This window comes from Nelumbo nucifera, chromosome 3, assembly GCF_055504915.1.
Source record: "Nelumbo nucifera cultivar China Antique chromosome 3, China Antique-T2T, whole genome shotgun sequence".
NCBI classification, from domain to species: Eukaryota; Viridiplantae; Streptophyta; class Magnoliopsida; order Proteales; family Nelumbonaceae; genus Nelumbo; species Nelumbo nucifera.
In genome coordinates, this window is record NC_142651.1 from 50,022,497 (window position 1) to 50,042,300 (window position 19,804).

Below are 19,804 nucleotides of genomic sequence, written 5' to 3' on the forward strand. Positions count from 1 at the left end.
CTCTCTCTACCAAACCAATAAAGAAGATTCCCTGCTGGTGGTGGCCTTGGGGCTTGGGTCTATTCCCATCGGGACCCTAAACACAGCGCGCCCATATAATGTAGATGTAATCTTGGAAAAGAATAAGAAAGTGGGGATAATGAATTTATAATGTTTCTTTCTCAAATCTTGCAGGGGGAAATCTTGAGATGCTTAAGCTTATAAAATCCTCACGTCAGTGAGTGAGACAGACCAAGAGTCCAAGAACCAACAAACAGACAAAGGTCGTAGGTTCTGCTTCTTTCCTGCCAAGCACACAGACACACTTCTAGCCCACGTGATTTGGGTTTGGGTCACTGGTGAGTGATGGGTGTGGAGGTGGAACCAGGAAAGGGGAAACCTCCAAAAAGAGCGTCCTAAAATCCAAGCAGGCAAGAGGCAAAACCCCTTCAGTCACTCGTAGCACTTCCCTCCTAAGTCACTCACGTTCTGTGTTTGTGTCGTTGTAAGCTAAAAAGGTTGTGACTTTGTATAGATAAAAGTGTACAGAGTGAAGAAAAAGGAAAAAGCAAAGCATCTGTAGCGAGCAGTGCTTTGGAGGAGCTTATTGAGAGCTGGGTGGAAGAGATAAAAAGAAATGCAGCAACATCTCATGCAGATGCAACCCATGATGGCAGCTTACAACCCCAACAACGTCACCACAGATCACATCCAACAGGTCTCCCTCCCCTCTGTGCTTTCTCTTGTTTCTTTCTTTTTCTTTTTGTGTTTTGATATGCTTGCTTTAAGTGGGTTTGTCTAGTGTTGGCTTCTTTTACTTGCTGGAAGAGTTTGGTTTAATGGGTATTTGTTGTTCTGATGTTCTCTCCGCTCGTTCTGGTTTGGCCCTTGTCTTGTGTTTTATCCTTCTTCCGAACTGGGTTAGCGCTGTTTTGCGCTTCTGTTTCTTCCATTGTTTTACTTTGTTATTTTATTCATATCAGTATTTCTCTAGGGTTTAGAACTTGATCATTCTCGTTACTATTATTTTAGTTTCGCTTGTCTTTCCTCTCCTTGTACACTTTACTTCAAACTTCTTTCTACGGCCTTTACAGTGATTCAGTTCCATACCTGCCTCTTAGTTTGCTTGCTTCTTTGCTAAGAGGGCATTCTGCTGCCATGGTTTGAACCTTTGATGAGACGAGAATAGGTGATAAGCCAAGGTTGGAAACTTGGTTGTATGTTCTTTATCTTTGTTCAGCAATGCTTGCTAAAGTATACTTGTAGAGAATATTCTTTCAATATGCATACGCCTGATCTTTCTGTTTCTCTTTTCCCTCACTGTCATCTCTGGATGCTGGGAATAATTCTGCCAAGGTTCGTTAATCCATCAAGGTTCTTTTGTTTAATCCATCAAGGTTCGTTAGGAGCCACACTGTTATATGTTCTATTTCATTTCCATGTTACAACTTTATCTGGTAATGGAGTCCTTGTTTTGTGGGTAGGGCATGTGTTTGCGAGGGATAACCTCGCTAGCATGCCAACTGCTTATGAACGCTGAGGCCTTAAACCCTTTAGGCTGCAGCTAGTGATCAGCGTGGTTCACAATAAATGCATATTCGATTGCTTGGCTTCAAGAAGGATAGGATGAGGAATGAACTATCCACAAAAATGTTGTGGAAATCTACGACTCCTTTACTTGTTTAAGTGTAGTTTAACTCCTCTAGCTATCTTGGTTACCTGCTTCTTCTTTATTTCTCTTCTAAGGCTCTGCATGCTAATTCGCAGTCTAGTTAGCTGCTTGTGACCACCTATCAGTGGCAGATGACTGACCTATACGTTTCTCATCTCGGGTGATCAACATTAGCCTTCCAAACCCTCTCTTTCTTTCTACTCAACCAGCCTTAAACAACTTTTGATCACAGCTAAATATCCCATGCCACCCAAGGAGTCTATTTTCCTATATTAGCTAGAATTTCTGTAAGATATTCAAACATAAAGTGACGAGTTAACTCTTGTAATGGCTTTTTTCTGCTCTCTTTTTTTTTCACTCTGTCCAACATATAGATACAGTGACAGTCTAAATATGTTTAAAATTGTATGGCCGCTAGTTATAGTGTTTGGATATCCTGCCCACATGAATCCTACCCACAGAACACTACAGCTATACATTGAGAACATTTCACCTATTTGCATGTTACCATTCATGTGGAGATATTCCCAATGTACAGCTGTAGTGTCCTGGGCAGGTGTGGGTAGGATTCATGTGGGCAGGAGGTCTGGATTGCTATTTATCTGGTTAACTAGGGTCCAATTGCTTGGTGCCATTGGTGAAATTTCAGGCTGACAACCATGAGTGTGCCAAATACCATCGGTGGGTAATGACCATTATTTGTCTGATTGTCCATATAGTTTAATTAGGAATGTGATATGAAGATAATAGCTTTTGCAATGTCCTAGACGAGTTTTCTTGAAATATTTTGCCTCTCAAATTTCAATATAGTGGCCCAATAGAGGATGCATACTCATTTGAGATGGAGGTTGGAGCCTTACTTTTGGGTATTCACTATTCACATTGCAAGCTATGCCCGGTTCTCATTAATCATTGTAGAGACTAAAATGGGTATATTCTGGTGTTAGACATTCGAGTTGGACGTTTGACACTAGCACAGTTTCTCAATGAGTTTAGGGAGACCCCCATAGAATTGAATGCTATCACTAACACAATATAGATAAAACCAGGGTAGAAAAGGTGGGGGGGATAGTGACATCTCCATGTTTGTCATTTTTTTTTATCTGTAACAGAAACTTTATTAATATTGAGAAGAACAATCTGTTCCAGAAATGGAATGTAGGACAGGTATATCATATATACAAATAGCTCAGAGCTGACAAAAAGATAATAAGCACTTGAGAATGATTTTGATACAAATCCCTCCTAGGACCAGGCATACTCCATTCCAACAAGTTTTTGTTACTGTTTGCTGACCTTGGAATCCATTTGAATGAGTGGTTCATAGTGGATACCAGTAGCTTGAAATCTCTAATCAAATGCCTTGGGTTCCATGTTTGTATTGTTTTTTGTGCATTGATGGAGTTACTATTTATTAGCTCTTGCACATTTGCATGCCTCTTCATGTATTCTCCTTTTTGATACATCATTAATACTTCAAATTCCTTAAAATGGATAGTATATATTGGACCAACTGATGGTGGCTCAGTTGGTACTCATCAGAGTAGAGACCTGTGAATCTGGGATCAAATCCTGCTGCCACCTGTTTTCCTTTTGGTGAAAAAAAGACACTGCCACCAGTGTGTGTGTGTGGGGGGGGGGGGTTAAGGGAGGGGGAGGGGATGCCCCTGTTGTGTAGCCCCATGAAGAAAAACAAACCGTATAAAAATGGATAGTATATATATAGGAGACAGAGTATTGAAAGTGTCAACTTGTTTAACTAGTTGACTGACTAGGCATTTAAGACCCTGTTTTCTTGTTGAACTTGTCACTTTGGTACTTCTGTACATTGAATCATGGTTGTTTAGAGCATGTTTTATGTTCCGTTGCATTGTAGTTACATTTTTATCTTTGAATTTAGTGCATTTGGTATGGATAGTCTAATTGTTGCATATGCCCAAGTTAGTCATTGTTTCACCTAGGGATGCCAAACGAGTAAGTTGATACCTTACTGCCTTGACCGTAGTATACTAACAAGAGATCCTATTAGATATGATTTTGCAAGGTAAATCCCAACTAACTGCATTAAAACCAACCATACAATACATGGTTCTGGGTTCTGGTTTGGGCATTTATTAGAACACAGATTGACATGGAACCTGGTGATCCAAGTAACTCTTTTAATGGAACCACTATTTTGAGTTCAGATAATTTAGAAGATGAGCTTCACCCAATAACTTGTGTTGGAATATTTTGTGCCCTATATGATCGAAAATCTTGATTGTTTTTCTTTCTAAGTTCAAAATGGTATGTGCTGGTACCAGCTATAAGCCTTAATGGTGAAGTAGATTCCTAAAACTTGAAACTCATCCAGTTATGAGAATTAGAATTTCATTTATGTTCTTGTCAAGTTTATTTTTGCGAGTTGTAATAGACCCAACCCAATATAAGACTTGTCAAAAAAAGACCCAATGTAAGAATATGATATTCCACTTTCAGCAATGACCATTTTGAATCAATATTTGTTTGTTTTTTAGACTGTAAAGTATGATATTCAATTGACCATAATAAAACAAGTGCAATGTGCCCCTGTACATTGATACACCGTAAATAGGGTTGTACATCTAAACCAGGTCTATGAACCCCCAAACTGATGAATATCTTTAAGTTAATTTCTTCCTTTAAAGGGTTTATGATTAGCCAGTCAATAGAACAATACTCCTATTATTCCTTCTGACTGCTTCTTCTACTGTATCCTTCATGCCCTTAAACACCCTATTGTTCTTTCTCTCCAAACAGCACAAAATACAGTTGCAGGAAGATTCTCCAAGTTACTTTACCTCTCCTTCTCAAGCTTTCCAAGTGCCAGCCCCAAGAAAAGCCTTTAAATCCTCTGAAAAACAAATTTTTACTTTAAACAACTGCATCATTATCATCCAAAATTTGGTTCTTGTCCCAAATTCAGTACTAGTCTATATGTGGTATCAGAGTTGCTGTTTTAATCTCAATGAAAATCTTTTTTTATAGGTAAAAGAATTTTTTAGTCAAATACAGACAACTCAAGCATTGGAGAGGCACAAGGTGCAATCTCTCCCATCATAAAAAGAAAAATTACAGATTACAATTGAGTCCAATATGATTGATCCCTACTCATCCCCTAACTAAAGTATCGGCCATCATATTAGCTGATCTCCTCATCCATTGTATCCTCAAATTCATATTTCTAGTGACCCATTAAAATTTCTTCAATTCATCCCTGCAGCACTAAATTATAGACTCTGGCTCTCAAAGAAAGAAAATCTTAAGAAAAATCTACCTATCAAACATTTTCTTAAGGAAAATCTCAAAGAAAATCCTAAGGATTAAGACCTACCAATTTATGTAGTGCTTCATGGTCTAAACTGTTCTGCCTTGTTAAAATTCTAAAATTATAATTTTGATTTAAAGATGGTGTTTTAGGACCTTGTTCTATTAAAAGGGCTAATCAATGGAAAATGTTCTTCTCCTGATACATAGTGCAGGGGTTCTAAAAATCAAGGCTATGTAACTCATGTTTGAGGGAATCTTAAACTTCGCATGGTAACATGGGGAATACAGCAATGTTTTTGTCTACTATTCCACCTGTTGGACCTATTCTCTCACAGTGGTTAGCAAAAGTAAAAAATAATTTCCGTTGTCACATAGGTTTAGCTGCTTCCAAACCATGTTTAAACCAAAAGAAAGAATCATGCATTATATGGTCAACATGAATGTGGTTTAGACTAACTTGCACTTGCAAAACCACTTAAAGGTGGTAATTATTTGTTTTTTCTATTTACTATGTCCTGCTATCCATATGGTTACTTTCTGTTGTGTTGCTTTTGTAGCAAATTGGTCTTGGGGTCTGGTTTTCTGCCTCACTAGAAAAAGTAGCAAGTGAATTTTATCATTAATGCAAGGTCTAGATTTAGACAGTATTCTTCAAAGATGATGAAAGAATCTATCCCTCCCCTCTCCTTCTACCACTCCCAAGTCCCATTATTTTGCATGAACTTTAACTTGCTTTATCAAGTGTCAACCTAAGATATCTCATTGTGAGCAACAAAGTTTACACATATGAGTCAGAATTTCCAGTGGAGAAGAGGATAGCTTCTTTAATAGAAAGGGGATGAATTACCACTAATTGGGGAGTCTTTAATGTTACCATTGGGTTGGATATTGGGGTTGATGAGAGGGGAAGGAACTAGAGAATGAGCAAAGATAATTGGTGCAACTTCGATGTGTTTTAAGGAAATTTATAGGTGGTATTATGCACATTCTGTCCTCTCTCTTTGGGTGTATGGGTGGAGGGTTTATAAGCAAGACTTAGCTATGACCTCTTTGCTGTGATGCAGTATGTAAATCAATTGGCATAAGGCCCTTTTCTAATTATAATTGTTTACCTTTTAATTCTGTCCAACAATAATTGAGGGAGTTCATAAGCATGACTTGAACACACAACCTCATTGTTGTGGTGTAGTACTCTAACCAATTTAGTTAGGGTTCCATCCCAACTATATTTGTTTACCTTAAATCCTTTATGTTTTCTTCCTTCAATTAGTTAGAGGATTGGTTATAGTCTTATTCCTTGAATGTCTTTTGTGTATGCCTCATGTTTATAATTGTGTATTTGTCTGCTGCAGGGTGGGTGGGTTTGCTTCATTTTAAATTTGTATTGGTGGAGTTTATTTATCAATTTAAAAAAAAAATTGAAAAGGAATAGTGGAGTCACAAGTCATCTGTGTCTTGGGTTTTAATATATCTGAACCCAAGGCCTGGCCTGATGCCATTGAAATTCAAATCTGAATTCTCCTAAATAATGTGCAACAAAATTGCATGTTTCTTTATTGGATATTGATTATTTATGTCAAATGTCATCAAACAACACTATTTATATCATCAAGTCAACTACTGTCTATGGAATTAGTTCACCCATGGCAATGGAGAAGCACAATTATAGTTAGTGTTATCAAAATATTGCCTAGTCATTTGAGGGCCATACTAAATTACCAACAGCATCACTAACCAGTCTGTCTATAATAGAATATGCTTGCCTGGAAATTAGCATTAATGAAGCCAACCATTTGTTAGTGTTTATCTCTGGTTATTTAAGATAATATCATGCTTGTATTTCTCATATACACACTAGATTCTTAAACATTTGTAATGTCACACGATTGTGTGATGTTACAGGCCATTACCTATTGTTGGCTCTAGCTACTTAGGGTCTTGGGAGAGGTGGACTGGATATGGAGCTACACTTTGTTTTGTTTTTGCACAAAGTGGCCTTCTCAGATTTGAACCCGTGTTCTCATGCTTGTCAGCCCAAGATTTTATCATTGCACAAAGCAATGGCCCATAGTTGGAATGCGTTGGGGAGGAGGCATAAGCTTCCTCAAGAGTAAGAAGAATGAGGAGGAGTTTTTTGTTTTTCCTTATTTCTTTTTTATGAAAGATATGTTGTATTAAGAAGAATGGGGATGAATAATGCTAGCTCAAAGGGGCCATTTTCTTTTCTTTCTTTTCTTTCTCTACGAGGCTGCATGAGGTGCATGGGGCATATGCCTTTGGTATGTCTCATACAAAAGGCATCCGAGTGTATGCCCCAGAGACATCAATGTCTCCAGCTTGTGCCGCAGGGCATTTTGAGGTTGCCTCTTAAAACATTGATGAAAAGCTTGTTAACTTTAGGATGCTAAGGCTTTATGACATTGGAAGACTGCATAGGGATTTGAGGATCCAAATGATGAAGGAAATGGAAACTAGACAATGACTTGTGGTTTATCCAGTTTTCTCAACAACTCAGTAAAGCCTTGTCCCAAATATATGTTTTTAGATCATTTAATTGCTAGAATTAAGTATGTGGTTCCATATTTTCACTTGTGGTCATGTCTATCATAAAGTACTACTTTTTGCCTGTTGATATAACTAGAGATACCTTGGCTATGCTGTAGATGAACATAACTTTTAAGTTATGAAATGCAGAGAAAATGTTTTTGTTTTTTTCTTCAGATGATGAGGCAAAGATATTCACGTGATATTTAGTTCCTATTATGTTCTTTTCATAAAAACATATTAAGGATTTAAGGCAAGTTAACTTATGCATAATTTCTGAATATTCATGGATTGGCTGAAGTCAAGGATGATTGGTTCAATCATGTGCTACTGTATCTGCAGATACAGAAGGTTTTGATCAAATCAAGCTGTAGAGGAGATGGGCCGAATGGCCCATAGACTGTCGTTTCATGTTATGTTATGTTTCTCTCTGTTATGGGCCTTATTCTGGGCCCATACTCTGTAATGTTCTGTTTTTTGTATTTTCCTGCCCACTCTAGGGCCTCTGTAATTTGTCAAAGATTAACTTCTTAATAAGATGTTTAGAGTGTTAGAGAGAGGTTATGTTCGAACCTCTTACTCTCTAACACTCATTGCCGCCAACTCTCTCTTCTCTTCCTCTCTTGTTTGTTTATTTTCTGGTTTGCATCTAGTCTCAAACAGTTCTAGACATCAAGTGGACTGTTTTTCAACTTGGTATCAGAGCAGGCCATTGCTTGGCGTGCCCCTCATGTGGTTCTAGTTCAGCCAACTGCATGAGGAGGTTCTAGGGCTGAAAGTTTACAGTCATCCGCCTGGTTCTTGGAGGTCATTGGAGGGTGCCCAAGTTTCTACACACTTGGAGAAGGGTTCGGTGACCAGGAAGAATCAGAGAGCAAGGTGTTCGGCCTGATTTGAAATCAGAGAAAAGGATTTCGAAGTTATCTCAGAGAACAAGTGTTCGGCCTTGTTTGAAGTTCAAATCAGAGACTCTCTTACTGTAAGTTTTTTCTCAGGCCATTGTTGGGTTATTTTTGTTGTTTGGGAGGACTGTTAAAGCATTCAAAGCCCACCTCCATTCGGCCCACTGTTGCTGGACTGATTCTACTCAAAAATTTCTGGGTTATTTTGGAAGTGCTATTCGGCTGATTATTTGACTGTCAAGCTGCTGAAACTGATCTAAACTAAGTGGTACTAGTCTCTCTTCATCCCAGCCTCTTCTTGGACCTATACTGAACACTTTGAAGTGGTTTCTTCTAGTTAACAGTAGGCTGTTAACTACTACACTCTGAGTGTTCAACAAAAGGTCTCTTAAGGACTGTGGCCTCTTTTTTCTTCCCTTTGGGACAACGGTTGTTGGGAACTTGAAATACCTGCTGATTGGAGGTTTGCTAGATGTCCTTTGAAGGCTGAAACAGTATAGAAAGAGCTACCACCGAGCTGGACTGTCATAGTTATCAAGATTGAACTGATTCTGTGAGCTAGTTGTTGTTGCCTATTCAACTCAAACTAAGCTCATCAAGACCCCCAATACTTTGGGAAACCTATTAAAATCCTAATTGGAGCCTTTACATGATGGATTTCTCGAGCCTTGAAAACAAGAATGCTACTGAATATGGACAGATTTTGGGAACCCCAGCTGATTCTATGCTGGCTGTAACTATAGTTAAACTTGATGGGACCAACTACTTGGCTTGGTCACAATCTGTGAAAGTCCATATTTGTAGCAAAGGAAAATGGGGTTTTATTTTTGGGAACAAGAAAGCTCCTCTAGAGGATGATCCATCTTATGAGAGATGGGTGCAAGAAAACTACACAGTGATTGGGTGGCTTGTGAACTCAATGCAGCCACAGATTAGTCAACATTATCTGTGGATGAACTCGGCTAAAGAAATCTGGGATAGTGTTGTAGAAACTTACTCACAGAAGTTGAATGTTGCTAGAGCCTACAAACTGAGAAGTGATGTGAAGAATCTAAGACAGGGGGAGAAGTCACTTGCAGCTAGACCTGTTCATGGGCCGGGTGGCCCGACGGGCCGGCCCGGCCCCCGGACGGGCTTGAACAGGTATGTAGGCCCGCGGGCTTAACCTCGGGCCAAAAAGCCCGGCCCGCAATAAATTCAAGCCGGCCTCGGGATTTGTCAAAGTAGCCCGGCCCAAGCCTGGCTCGACCCGGCCTATAACTAAACCTAAAAACCCTAGTTGAATACCCCTCTTTTTTTCACCTCTTTCTCTTCTTTTTCCAACCGAATTCTCCACATACTCTTTCCCTTTTTTATATTCTTTTTTTAATATAAATAAATTTTGAATTTATATATATTTTTAATGTAAATAAATTCTGATTTATATTGATTATTGAATAGGGAAAGTTTTTAATTTTTTTTATTAGGTCGGGCTTCGGGCTTTTTATTAGGGCCGGGCTCGGGCCCAAGTTGTAGGCCCATTGGTCGGGTCGGGCTCGGGCTCGGGCTCGGGCTCGGGCTCGGGCCTAACATATTTCTGTTAATGAAGAGTAAAAGCCCGGCCCGAGCCCGGCCCATGAACAAGTCTACTTGTAAAATACTTCTCAACCCTAAAATCTCTATGGCAAGAGATTGATTTGATAGAGGTTGTGACATGGGATACCCCTAAGGATGCTGAAACATACAGGAAATTGGTTGAAAGGAATAGGGTCTTTGAGTTCTTGACAGGGTTGAATTCTGAATATGACATTACAAAGCAAAACATCTTGTCCAAGGAAGATGTTTCATTGTCTCAAGCATATGCTTTGGTCAGCAGTGAAGAAAGTAGGAGGCAAGTGCAGGTTCAAGGAGTTAGTATCAATGATCATTTTGCAAATATGGGAATTAAACCCAAAGGGGTTACAGGAGCTCCCAGTGGCACAAGAAAGAAGGAGGTGGTGTGTGAATATTGCAAGAAGCCGAAACACACCAAGGACAAGTGCTGGAAATTGCATCCCAGTCTTGTTCCTATCCGATTCCAGAAGAAGAATGATAGTAGAAAGACAGGAAGTGCACATGCAGCCACAAGTACAGATACAGAGGTTGAGTCTGCTAGTGCACAATTGGCAGCCATGAAAGCTGAATATGAGAAGTTGGAAAAGATGATCAGCCAGCTTGAAGGTGTAACTTCATCATCCAACCCTTATGGAAGTCCAGCCACCACCGCATTTGCTCACTCAGGTATAAGGGCTTCTGCTAACCATGCATCCACCTCAGGTAATCCCAAGACCCCTTGGATCATAGACTCAGGTGCTTCTGATCACATGACCAACTTTTCCACTTTGTTTGTTTCATATGATTTGCTTCCTGGTCGTGACAAAATCACCTTAGCTGATGGTTCTCTTGCCCCTATTTCTGGCAAGGGAACTGTCAAGCCTACAGACTCCTTACTCTTATCTTCCACTCTTCATGTACCTAAATTAAATACCAACTTATTATCTATAAGTAGCTTGACCAAGTCATTGAATTGTTGTGTAACTTTTTTCCCTTCTCACTGTGTGTTTTAGGACCTAAAGTCTCGGAAGGTGATTGAGAGTGGCCATGAAGTGAATGGAATATACTTGCTCGACACCTCTGGCCAATGCTTTGATCATCCCAATAATGTTGCTTTTGGTTCTACTTCTTCAGAGTCTGTCACTCAAATTATGTTGAGTCATTGTCGGTTGGGTCATTTACCTTTTTCTGCTTTAAGTCATTTGCTTCCCAAACTGTTTAAGGGAGTCAGTGTGTCCAGTCTCAATTGTGAGTCATGTCAGTTGTCAAAGCATTGTAGAAACAATTACCCTGTGGGCAATAAAAGATCTTTTCCTTTTCATATTGTACACTCTGATGTGTGGGGGCCTTGCCATTTATCCTCTATGGGGGGTTACAGATATTTTATCCTGTTTATTGATTATTTTTCTAGACTCACTTGGATATACTTAATGAAATCCTGGGATGAAGTCCCGAGACTTGTGAGGCAATTTCATGAGCTTGTTTTAACTCAATTTGATACCAGAATTAAGGTTTTTAGATCTGACAATGCAAAAGAGTATTTTGAGAAGAGTTTATCCTTGTATCTCTCTGACATTATTCACCAAAGCTCCTGTGTTAGAACCTTTGAACAAAATGGAGTTGCTGAGAAGAAAAATAGACATATTGTTGAAGTTGCAAGGAGCCTTTTGTTTGCCTCACATGTTCCCACAAGATTTTGGGGTGATGCTGTACTTACTGCTACCTATCTCATAAACCGTATGCCATCCAGGGTTTTAGGGTTTAAATCTCCCTTCAGTCTTCTTCATCCAAACAAGGATCTTTTCCCAATTGCTCTTCGTGTGTTTGGCTGTACCTGTTATGTTCACATTCCAAGTGTGTAGAGACATAAGTTTGAACCAAATGCCCACAAATGCATCTTCCTTGGTTATTCTCCCACACAAAAGGGTTATTGTTGTTTTGATCCAAAGACTGGCACCCAACATGTCTCTATGGATGTTACCTTTGATGAACTTTCTCCTTTTTATGGTTCCTCTCAGGAAGGACATTGTCAACAGGGGGAGAGTCTGTCACAAGTTTTTGCTCTTCCTCTTCCTGTTCCAATTGAGTCTCTTGACAAACCTGTATCCTCACCAAATGAATCAAAGGAGGATCAGCCACTTCATTCTTCTTGTCCTAGTGCCCCTATTTCTTTGCCTCCTTGCCCTACCCATAATCCCAAAGTGTATCAAAGGCAGAGATCCAGGAATGAGCAAGTAGTTTCCCTTACAATAGATGAGGCTCATACATTCCCAATCACAGATGAGATAACAGGTACTGCTTCAGCTCCCTTGGAATCATCCTTCCCAGATTTTGATGTTCCCATTGCTGTTAGGAAAGGAAAGCGGAAGTGTACTGCACACTGCATTTCCAAACACCTTTCTTATGACCTACTTTCTCCTTCATACTGTGCCTACCTCTCATCAGTTGCTTCTAACCCCATTCCTGGGTCTGTATCAGAAGCTCTTGGGATTCCAGAATGGAGAGATGCCATGCAAACTGAAATGGATGCTCTATATGAAAATGGTACTTGGGAGGTGGTGGATTTGCCTGAAGGGAAGGATCCAGTTGGGTGCAAGTGGGTTTTTACCATTAAATATAGGGCTGATGGGACTATTGAGAGGTACAAGGCCAGACTTGTTGCAAAAGGCTACACACAGACATATGGGATTGACTACCTGGAGACTTTTGCCCCTGTTGCTAAGATGACATCTGTGAGGGTTCTTTTATCTCTGGCAGCTCACTTTGATTGGCCTCTCTATCAGTTAGATGTAAAGAATGCATTTCTGAATGGTGACTTACATGAGGAGGTCTACATGTGTCTTCCTCCGGGAATGTATGGGAAAGATATGCAAGGAAAGGTATGCAATCTGAAAAAATCTCTTTATGGCCTCAAACAATCTCCTAGAGCCTGGTTTGAGAGATTTAGAGTTGCACTTGTTCAATTCGGCTATGTTCAGACACAGTCAGATCATACTCCTTTTGTGAAGAAAAGTGGATCTCTAGTAGTGTCTCTCATTGTGTATGTTGATGACATTATAGTGACTGGTGATGATGCCTCAGGCATTCTGGCCCTTAAGTCTTTCCTCCGTACAAAATTTGAGATTAAGGATCTAGGGGAGTTGAGATACTTCCTTGGCATAGAAGTTGCCAGATCCAAGGATGGGATTCTTATTTCCCAGAGGAAATATGTTCTTGATTTGTTGTCTGAAACTGGAAAAATGGGTGCAAGACCAGCTGCAACTCCTATTGATATGAATCACAAACTTTCAGTTTCGGATGGAACTTTGTTGGAAGACAAAGGGGTCTTTCAGATACTTCTTGGGAAGCTTCTGTACCTGTGCATGACTAGGCCAGATATTGCGTATGCTGTCAGTTGCATTAGCCAATTCATGCATGCTCCTAGAGATACCCATATGGCAGCAGCAGAATGGATTTTGTGCTATCTGAAAGGCTCTCCAGGAAAAGGAATTCTATTTACCAAGCATGGTCATCTGAAACTTGAAGCCTATACTGATGCTGATTGAGCTGGAAATATTGATGATAGAAGATCTACTTCAGGGTATTGCAGTTTGGTGGTTGGTAATGTTGTCTCTTGGAGTAAGAAACAATTAGTTATGGCCCGATCCTCTGCAGAAGCAGAATATAGAGCCATGGCACATGGAGTCTCGGAATTGTTGTGGCTAAGGTCCTTAATGGAAGAACTTGGGATTGATCATGACAAACCCATGATGTTGTACTATGATAATTAGGCTGCCATCAACATTGCTCACAACTCGGTACAACATGATAGAACCAAACATATTGAGGTTGATAGACACTTTATTCGAGAAAGAGTCTCCTCCGGTGAAGTGTGTCTTCCATTCATTACTTCTGAAGGACAATTGGCAGATTTCCTCACCAAGGGCATTTCCAAGGCAAGGCTTCAACATGACACTGGCAAGCTGGGCATGATTAACATCTATGCTCAGCTTAAGGGGGAGTGTAGAGGAGATGGGCCGAATGGCCCATAGATTATCATTTCATGTTATGTTATGTTTTTCTCTGTTATGGGCTTTATTCTGGGCCCATACTTTGTAATGTTCTGTTTTTTGTATTTTCCTGCCCACTCTAGGGCCTCTCTGTAATTTGTCAAAGATTAACTTCTTAATAAGATGTTTAGAGTGTTAGAGAGAGGTTATGTTCGAACCTCTTACTCTCTAACACTCATTGCCGCCAACTCTCTCTTCTCTTCCTCTCTTGTTTGTTTATTTTCTGGTTTGCATCTAATCTCAAACAGTTCCAGACATCAAGTGGACTGTTTTTCAACTCAAGCTTTGTATTCCCCTAGACATAGTGAGAAGTCCAGAATTAAGCTTTGTATTCCCCTAGACACCTACACGGTTTGCTTCTTTTTATTTCTTTTTTTACTTTTTAGATGGTTGTCCCCAAGTCTTCAATAAGACAAACATACTAGTTAATGACTGAATTTGTAAATAGATTTTATCTACAGATATAGAGCAAATAAGCTCTATATCCTTATTCAGGGCCAGGACAATTAATCTTAGAGGACCAAGAATCAATCTGCAAATTTACAGGCCAGCGATAATGTTGTGACTGTTATATGTGCCCCTTATTCTGTTTAGTATTTAAACGCGAGTTGCTGTTGTTGTTCCCCTAATCAAATTTGATCTCTTTAGGCTCAATTTGGAAAGAGTACAAATGCAAATACATACAAAATAATACAAAATACAAGGTTTTGCACTCTACATATTTGATTTGTACTCCTTCCAAACTGAGCCTTAGGAACTGATTCCAGGTCAGTTCTTCAAGTTTGGTCTAGCCACAGTGAGAAGTCCAGAATTACATTTGACCCAGGAGACTACCAATTATCTTGATTTGTCTCAGAGGTCCAGAATTATCTGTTTTTGTGCATTCTGTTCCTTAAGTTTGGCCTCATGGTCTCCTTTTTTTTAACTTTTTTTAGATGGTTGTCCCCAAGTCTTCAATAAGACAAACGTACTAGGTAATGATTGAATTCATGATCAGATTTCATCTACAGATATAGAGCATTTGTCTCAGAGGTCCAGAATTATCTGTTTTTGTGCATTCTGTTCCTTAAGTTTGGCCTCATGGTCTGCTTTTTTTTTTACATTTTAGATGGTTGTCCCCAAGTCTTCAATAAGACAAACATACTAGTTAATGATTGAATTCATGATCAGATTTCATCTACAGATCTAGAGTAAATGAGCTCTATATCCTTATTCAGGGTCAGGACAACAGTTAAACTTAGAAAACGAAGAATTAATCTGCAAACTTAGAGGCCGGCAATAATGTTGTGACCCTTATATGTGCCCCTTTTCTGTTTAGTATTTGAATGCGAGTTGCTGTTGTTGTTTCTCCTAATCAAATTTGATCTCTTTAGTAACTAATTCCAGGTTGGTTCTTGTTCACTTGCCAATTTTCAGATCAACCTGTTGGCCGGTTCAGCCTTCCAATCTCCTGATTGGGTGTTTGTCATTGAATTTCATGTATATTGACCAGATTGGCTTACACAGTTTCAACGGGGGTTTTCTGCACACACACACAGAAGAACTCTTGAGTTTTTTGTGGTCTTATCCTGTTCAAGCATCATTTGTTCGGACATTATGGAATGGGGAGTGGGTGTTCAGCAGATTCTGTCATTGTTTTTTTTTTCTTGTAGCTTCCTCTCAACATTGATCTTGGTCTCATTTTCTTTCCAATCCAGCTTTCCCTTTCTCACTTTTGTTTCATTTCAAATTTTCTGCCCCTCTAGTTTGTTTTTTATAGCAAAATATAACAATTAAACAGAAAAGAAGGTACAGTACATGAAAGGGTGATGAGATTGCACCCAATACAAGACACTACAATCAGTTCTCACAAAAGGTATAGAACCATGAAAAGTAGATGGCATCAGATACATCCACTATTAAAAATCTTAGGACAGACTAAATCCAATTCCAAGGGTAGACTGGAAGTTGGAGCTAAAAGAGTTTTTGGAATCCTCTGAAAATTCCTAGTAAGGCCAGACTGGCCAGTACTCAGTCCTTGATCATATTTCCTTTCAATTTGTTTGTTGTCCACTTTATTATCTATTATTTAATTAGCTCCTGCATCTTGTGTTTCATTGTGGATTAACATGCACAGAATCTGGATGAGAACAAGTTGCTGATTCTCAACGTTGATTTGATTTTCATTTCTCTCAAATTAAGCTTTCGTTTCACCTTTTTTTCATTGTGGATTAAACTTGTTTTCTTATTTACTTCATCTTCTATTACATAATTAGCTTTAGTATTTCCTGTTTCATTTTGGATTTATATGTGCAGTATTTGGATGAGAACAAGTCTTTGATTCTGAAGATTCTTGAGAACCAGAACTCTGGAAAATTGAGTGAATGTGCAGAGTAAGTCTGGATTTACACCATTTTGTTAATCCATAATGATTTGATTGTGTTTATAAGTTGTTAAAGCTTTAATTTTCTAACTAGTGTTGATTCATTAGTTTCCTGGACCTGGAATGTTAATTGGAAGTTGGGAGTTGTCAAGTTCATAATTAAATTGTCACATATTCTCCTGAGCGTATTTAATTTCATGGAACATATTGATGATTTGACCCTACAGGTTCTTTCTTATCGTAATGACTTGATCTATTGTAGTTAAGTAATATTTCTTGATGGTTTAGTATTTAGTGTGTATTCTGTTATTCTATGGATGCTCTAGTTTTATTGTGTAAGAAGTGTCTAATCACTGCACAATGACAAATGTCTTTTCCCAGAGGAAGCAGCATAAATGTATGATTTCCATTTGGATGCAATATCATTATCACCATCAGTAGACTGATTATTACTTGCAAATGTTAAAGAAACAGAAGGGGGATTAAAATCATCTTATTGCTAGGCACCTGGACAAGAATTTTTTTTGTAAATAAATGAAGAAAATGGATTGGTTCTTTAACTAGAAAAAACATGACTCAGTTTCCACCAAATAGTGTGCAATAAGTTCATTGAGTTCCAAGGACTGCATTTAATATAGATGATCAATACTGGGGGAGTTGTGATGCAGTACAAGTTGACCTTGTTTAGGCCATAGGCCCATACCTGTGGGGTTCCCTTATTATTCTTATGCCCCAAGCTTTAGTAGCTTCTCTTATTGCATGTCTGCTAAAGCCAGCCCAATATGGAACTATACATAAGAGAATATTCTAGGAAGATACCTAGAATATATTTCATGTTTTATTTTGGGATTAAGGCTGAGTTGAGATTTTGTTTTATTAGGTTGTTTGACGAGTTAGTATAGTTGTTTTATTAGTATTGTCATTCTTATGAAGTTGGTGAAGTATAATGTTTAGAATGAAGTTCATTTTTTTTGTGTAACTCGTGGATGTACATTAAGTCTATTGGTTTCTTCCTGTTTCAGTAAAATTTATTCAAGGTACCCTTCTTTGAAAGTTGTGTTATACCAAAACTGGTACGAGAGCAAGTTTTCAATTGTCTTTGGGACTTTTGAGACACCTGTCTGAGCTATTCCTGGGATCATTGAAGATTGCTAATCTCCATTCTGTGGTTCAACTTTGCCTGTTTTGTGGGTCTACCCATTCTGTGAATGCACTCTTCCCATTCCATGGTTACATTTTGCTCATTCTGCAAGCCACCTTCATTCTGCCCATTCACATTCCCATAGCCTCCATTCCACCACCCACCATTTTGTGATCCTCACCATTCCATTAGGTTACCAAGTTTCTGCTACTCAACATCGTTCCATTTACATTTTCATTTCCACATACAACCTCATTCTGCCACCTACTGCGTTTTGGATGCTTTCATTATGTAAGCATTTTTAGGTCTACCACCCCACCTCTTTTTGTGAGCCCTCATTTTGCCCCCACCTCATTTAATGAACGCCATTTTACTGCCTATTTCAGTCCTTAAGATAGAGGGGGGGGGGTTTCACTGTTGTTTTGCGCAATGTTATTCTTGTGATAGTTGGTTGCCGGTTTTAGGGACAACCATGGCTTTGCTATGTTGCTACGGCAAAATCATTTTCTTTATTTTCCTGGTTTTTGAATGAACTTGGAAAACAAAACTTGAATTTTTGAGACTTGAGAGATATTAGTCACATAACATGAATCAAGAGGACCAATACCTCCTTCCAGCAAACACTTGCTGAAAATATAGACATCCTACAACTGATTTTTTTCTCCCCTTCTGCAAGAACATCTGCACAGCCAAACACCATAAAATAGCATTCTATGTGGAAATCATTCGTTTTTTTTCATTTTGTGTGTAGCGAAATGGAGACAGTGTTTAGTGTAATATTTTCTGTGTTTAGTATATGCATTTTCTTGGGCAAGTTCTCCATTATTGCATAATATGGTTCCCACGTCTCTGTGAATCAATAATTACATTACAAATTTCTTAGCCATGGTTCAAAACATTATATTGAGAGTAATTGCATTCTGGCAGGAACCAGGCAAGGCTTCAACGGAACCTTATGTATTTGGCTGCCATTGCTGATTCCCAACCTCAACCTCCTACCATGCATACTCAGGTATAAATTAACCCCTCGAATCCCCACTAGCTATTTTAATTATTCTCTTCTCTCCTTTTAATGGGGGACCGCTTTACTTGAATCCATGTTATGTTTTCCAGTTTCCTCCAAATACTGTCATGCAGCCAGGTGCACACTACATGCAACACCAGCAGGCCCAGCAGATGACACCGCAGTCACTCATGGCTGCTCGATCCTCCATATTGTATGCCCAGCAGCCATTGTCAGCATTGCAGCAACAGCAAGCTTTGCATAGTCAACTTGGCATGAGCTCTAGTGCAAATAGTGGACTTCACATGCTGCATAATGATGCTGGTGTGGGAGGCAATGGGGCACTTGGGCCTGGAGGCTTTCCTGATTTTGGCCGCAGTGCCTCTGGGGAAGGTTTGCATGCAGCGAGCAGAGGAGTGACCATTGCAAGTAAGCAAGATGTGGCAGGTCCAGGTTCTGCTGATGGGAGAGGTGGCAATCCTGGTCAAGGTGGAGATGGCAGCGAACCTCTGTATCTTAAAGGTGCTGAAGATGAGGGAAACTGAAAGGTGGGTATGGGAGCCTGCTTGTTAGCATCCGAATCGAGTTAGGGGTGTGTCAGCATAAATCTTGTTGGCCAGTGGACATGGATAGTGATTTTAATGTTAATGTTGGTGATGACCGTAGGACATTCACTTAAAACTTGGTCTTCTTATAGTATGGGACGTGCATCTTGCATTGGTATATCCTGTAAATCTGTAGGTTGTTGATGGAATTATGGTAAGCTCTGATTTTACGGCTCATCTGGATTCTATGCATTCAAAATGGCTTCCTCCATGTTGTCTATGCTTATTATTGGCAGTTGCAGTGTAAGTGGGCGTTGAAGGAAACAAAAAGCGCACTGCATATGATTGTGCTCCGAACTCGAGTAGATGAGGTCTGACAAGAAGTGTAAAGATTTTGATGGATTTAATTCCCCTCTGTTTTTTCTTTCACGTGGAAAAGAGTTAGCCATAGAAAAACATGGTGGATTATGCTTGAGAAATGTTAGGATATAATGAGATCATTGAGATGTGCATATGGTGGCAGGAGCCTACTTGGAAGCTAAATACTCAAAACTTGATTTGCAGATAATTTAGTTTGAGTGGAGCAGTTTGTCAGGTTTGAGCTAGGTAATACCCGATTCAAGTGGCTTGCAAGCCTAATCGAGTTTTGAGCTGCAAACTTGAGTCTGAATCAAGGTTCAAAATATTGATATGCCCGGTATGCTGGTAGGGGTGTATCGGGTGAATTGATACTGCATTTTTATACAT

At 39.3% G+C, this 19,804-nt stretch overlaps 1 protein-coding gene across 3 annotated transcripts; it reads left to right on the top strand.

Annotated features, from left to right (window-relative positions):
- Positions 1–230: 230 nt before the first annotated feature.
- On the top strand, positions 231–19,294 carry LOC104589621 (GRF-interacting factor 1-like). 3 transcript variants are annotated; one of them, XM_088901631.1, is made up of 5 exons: positions 231–697; positions 4,658–4,711; positions 16,302–16,378; positions 18,437–18,521; positions 18,647–19,294. In XM_088901631.1, the coding sequence occupies exons 1-5, from the start codon at positions 617–619 to the stop codon at positions 19,055–19,057; spliced, it is 708 nt and encodes a 235-aa protein (XP_088757757.1). In that variant the 5' UTR covers positions 231–616; the 3' UTR covers positions 19,058–19,294. The 3 variants fall into 3 exon arrangements, with proteins under 3 accessions (XP_088757757.1, XP_010246296.1, XP_088757756.1); XM_088901630.1 differs by having other exon boundaries at positions 237–697; positions 18,623–19,294; XM_010247994.3 differs by lacking the exon at positions 4,658–4,711 and having other exon boundaries at positions 234–697; positions 18,623–19,294.
- Positions 19,295–19,804: the final 510 nt, after the last annotated feature.

What these genes read in the sequence shown, in the direction of transcription:
- LOC104589621 (XM_088901630.1), top strand. Translation starts at nt 617, where the DNA reads ATGCAGCAACATCTCATGCAGATGCAACCCATGATGGCAGCTTACAAC. An exon ending in AAGCATTGGAGAGGCACAAG is followed by an intron (nt 4,712 to 16,301) that starts GTGCAATCTCTC and finishes TTATATGTGCAG; the next exon opens with TATTTGGATGAGAACAAGTC. An exon ending in AAATTGAGTGAATGTGCAGA is followed by an intron (nt 16,379 to 18,436) that starts GTAAGTCTGGAT and finishes GCATTCTGGCAG; the next exon opens with GAACCAGGCAAGGCTTCAAC.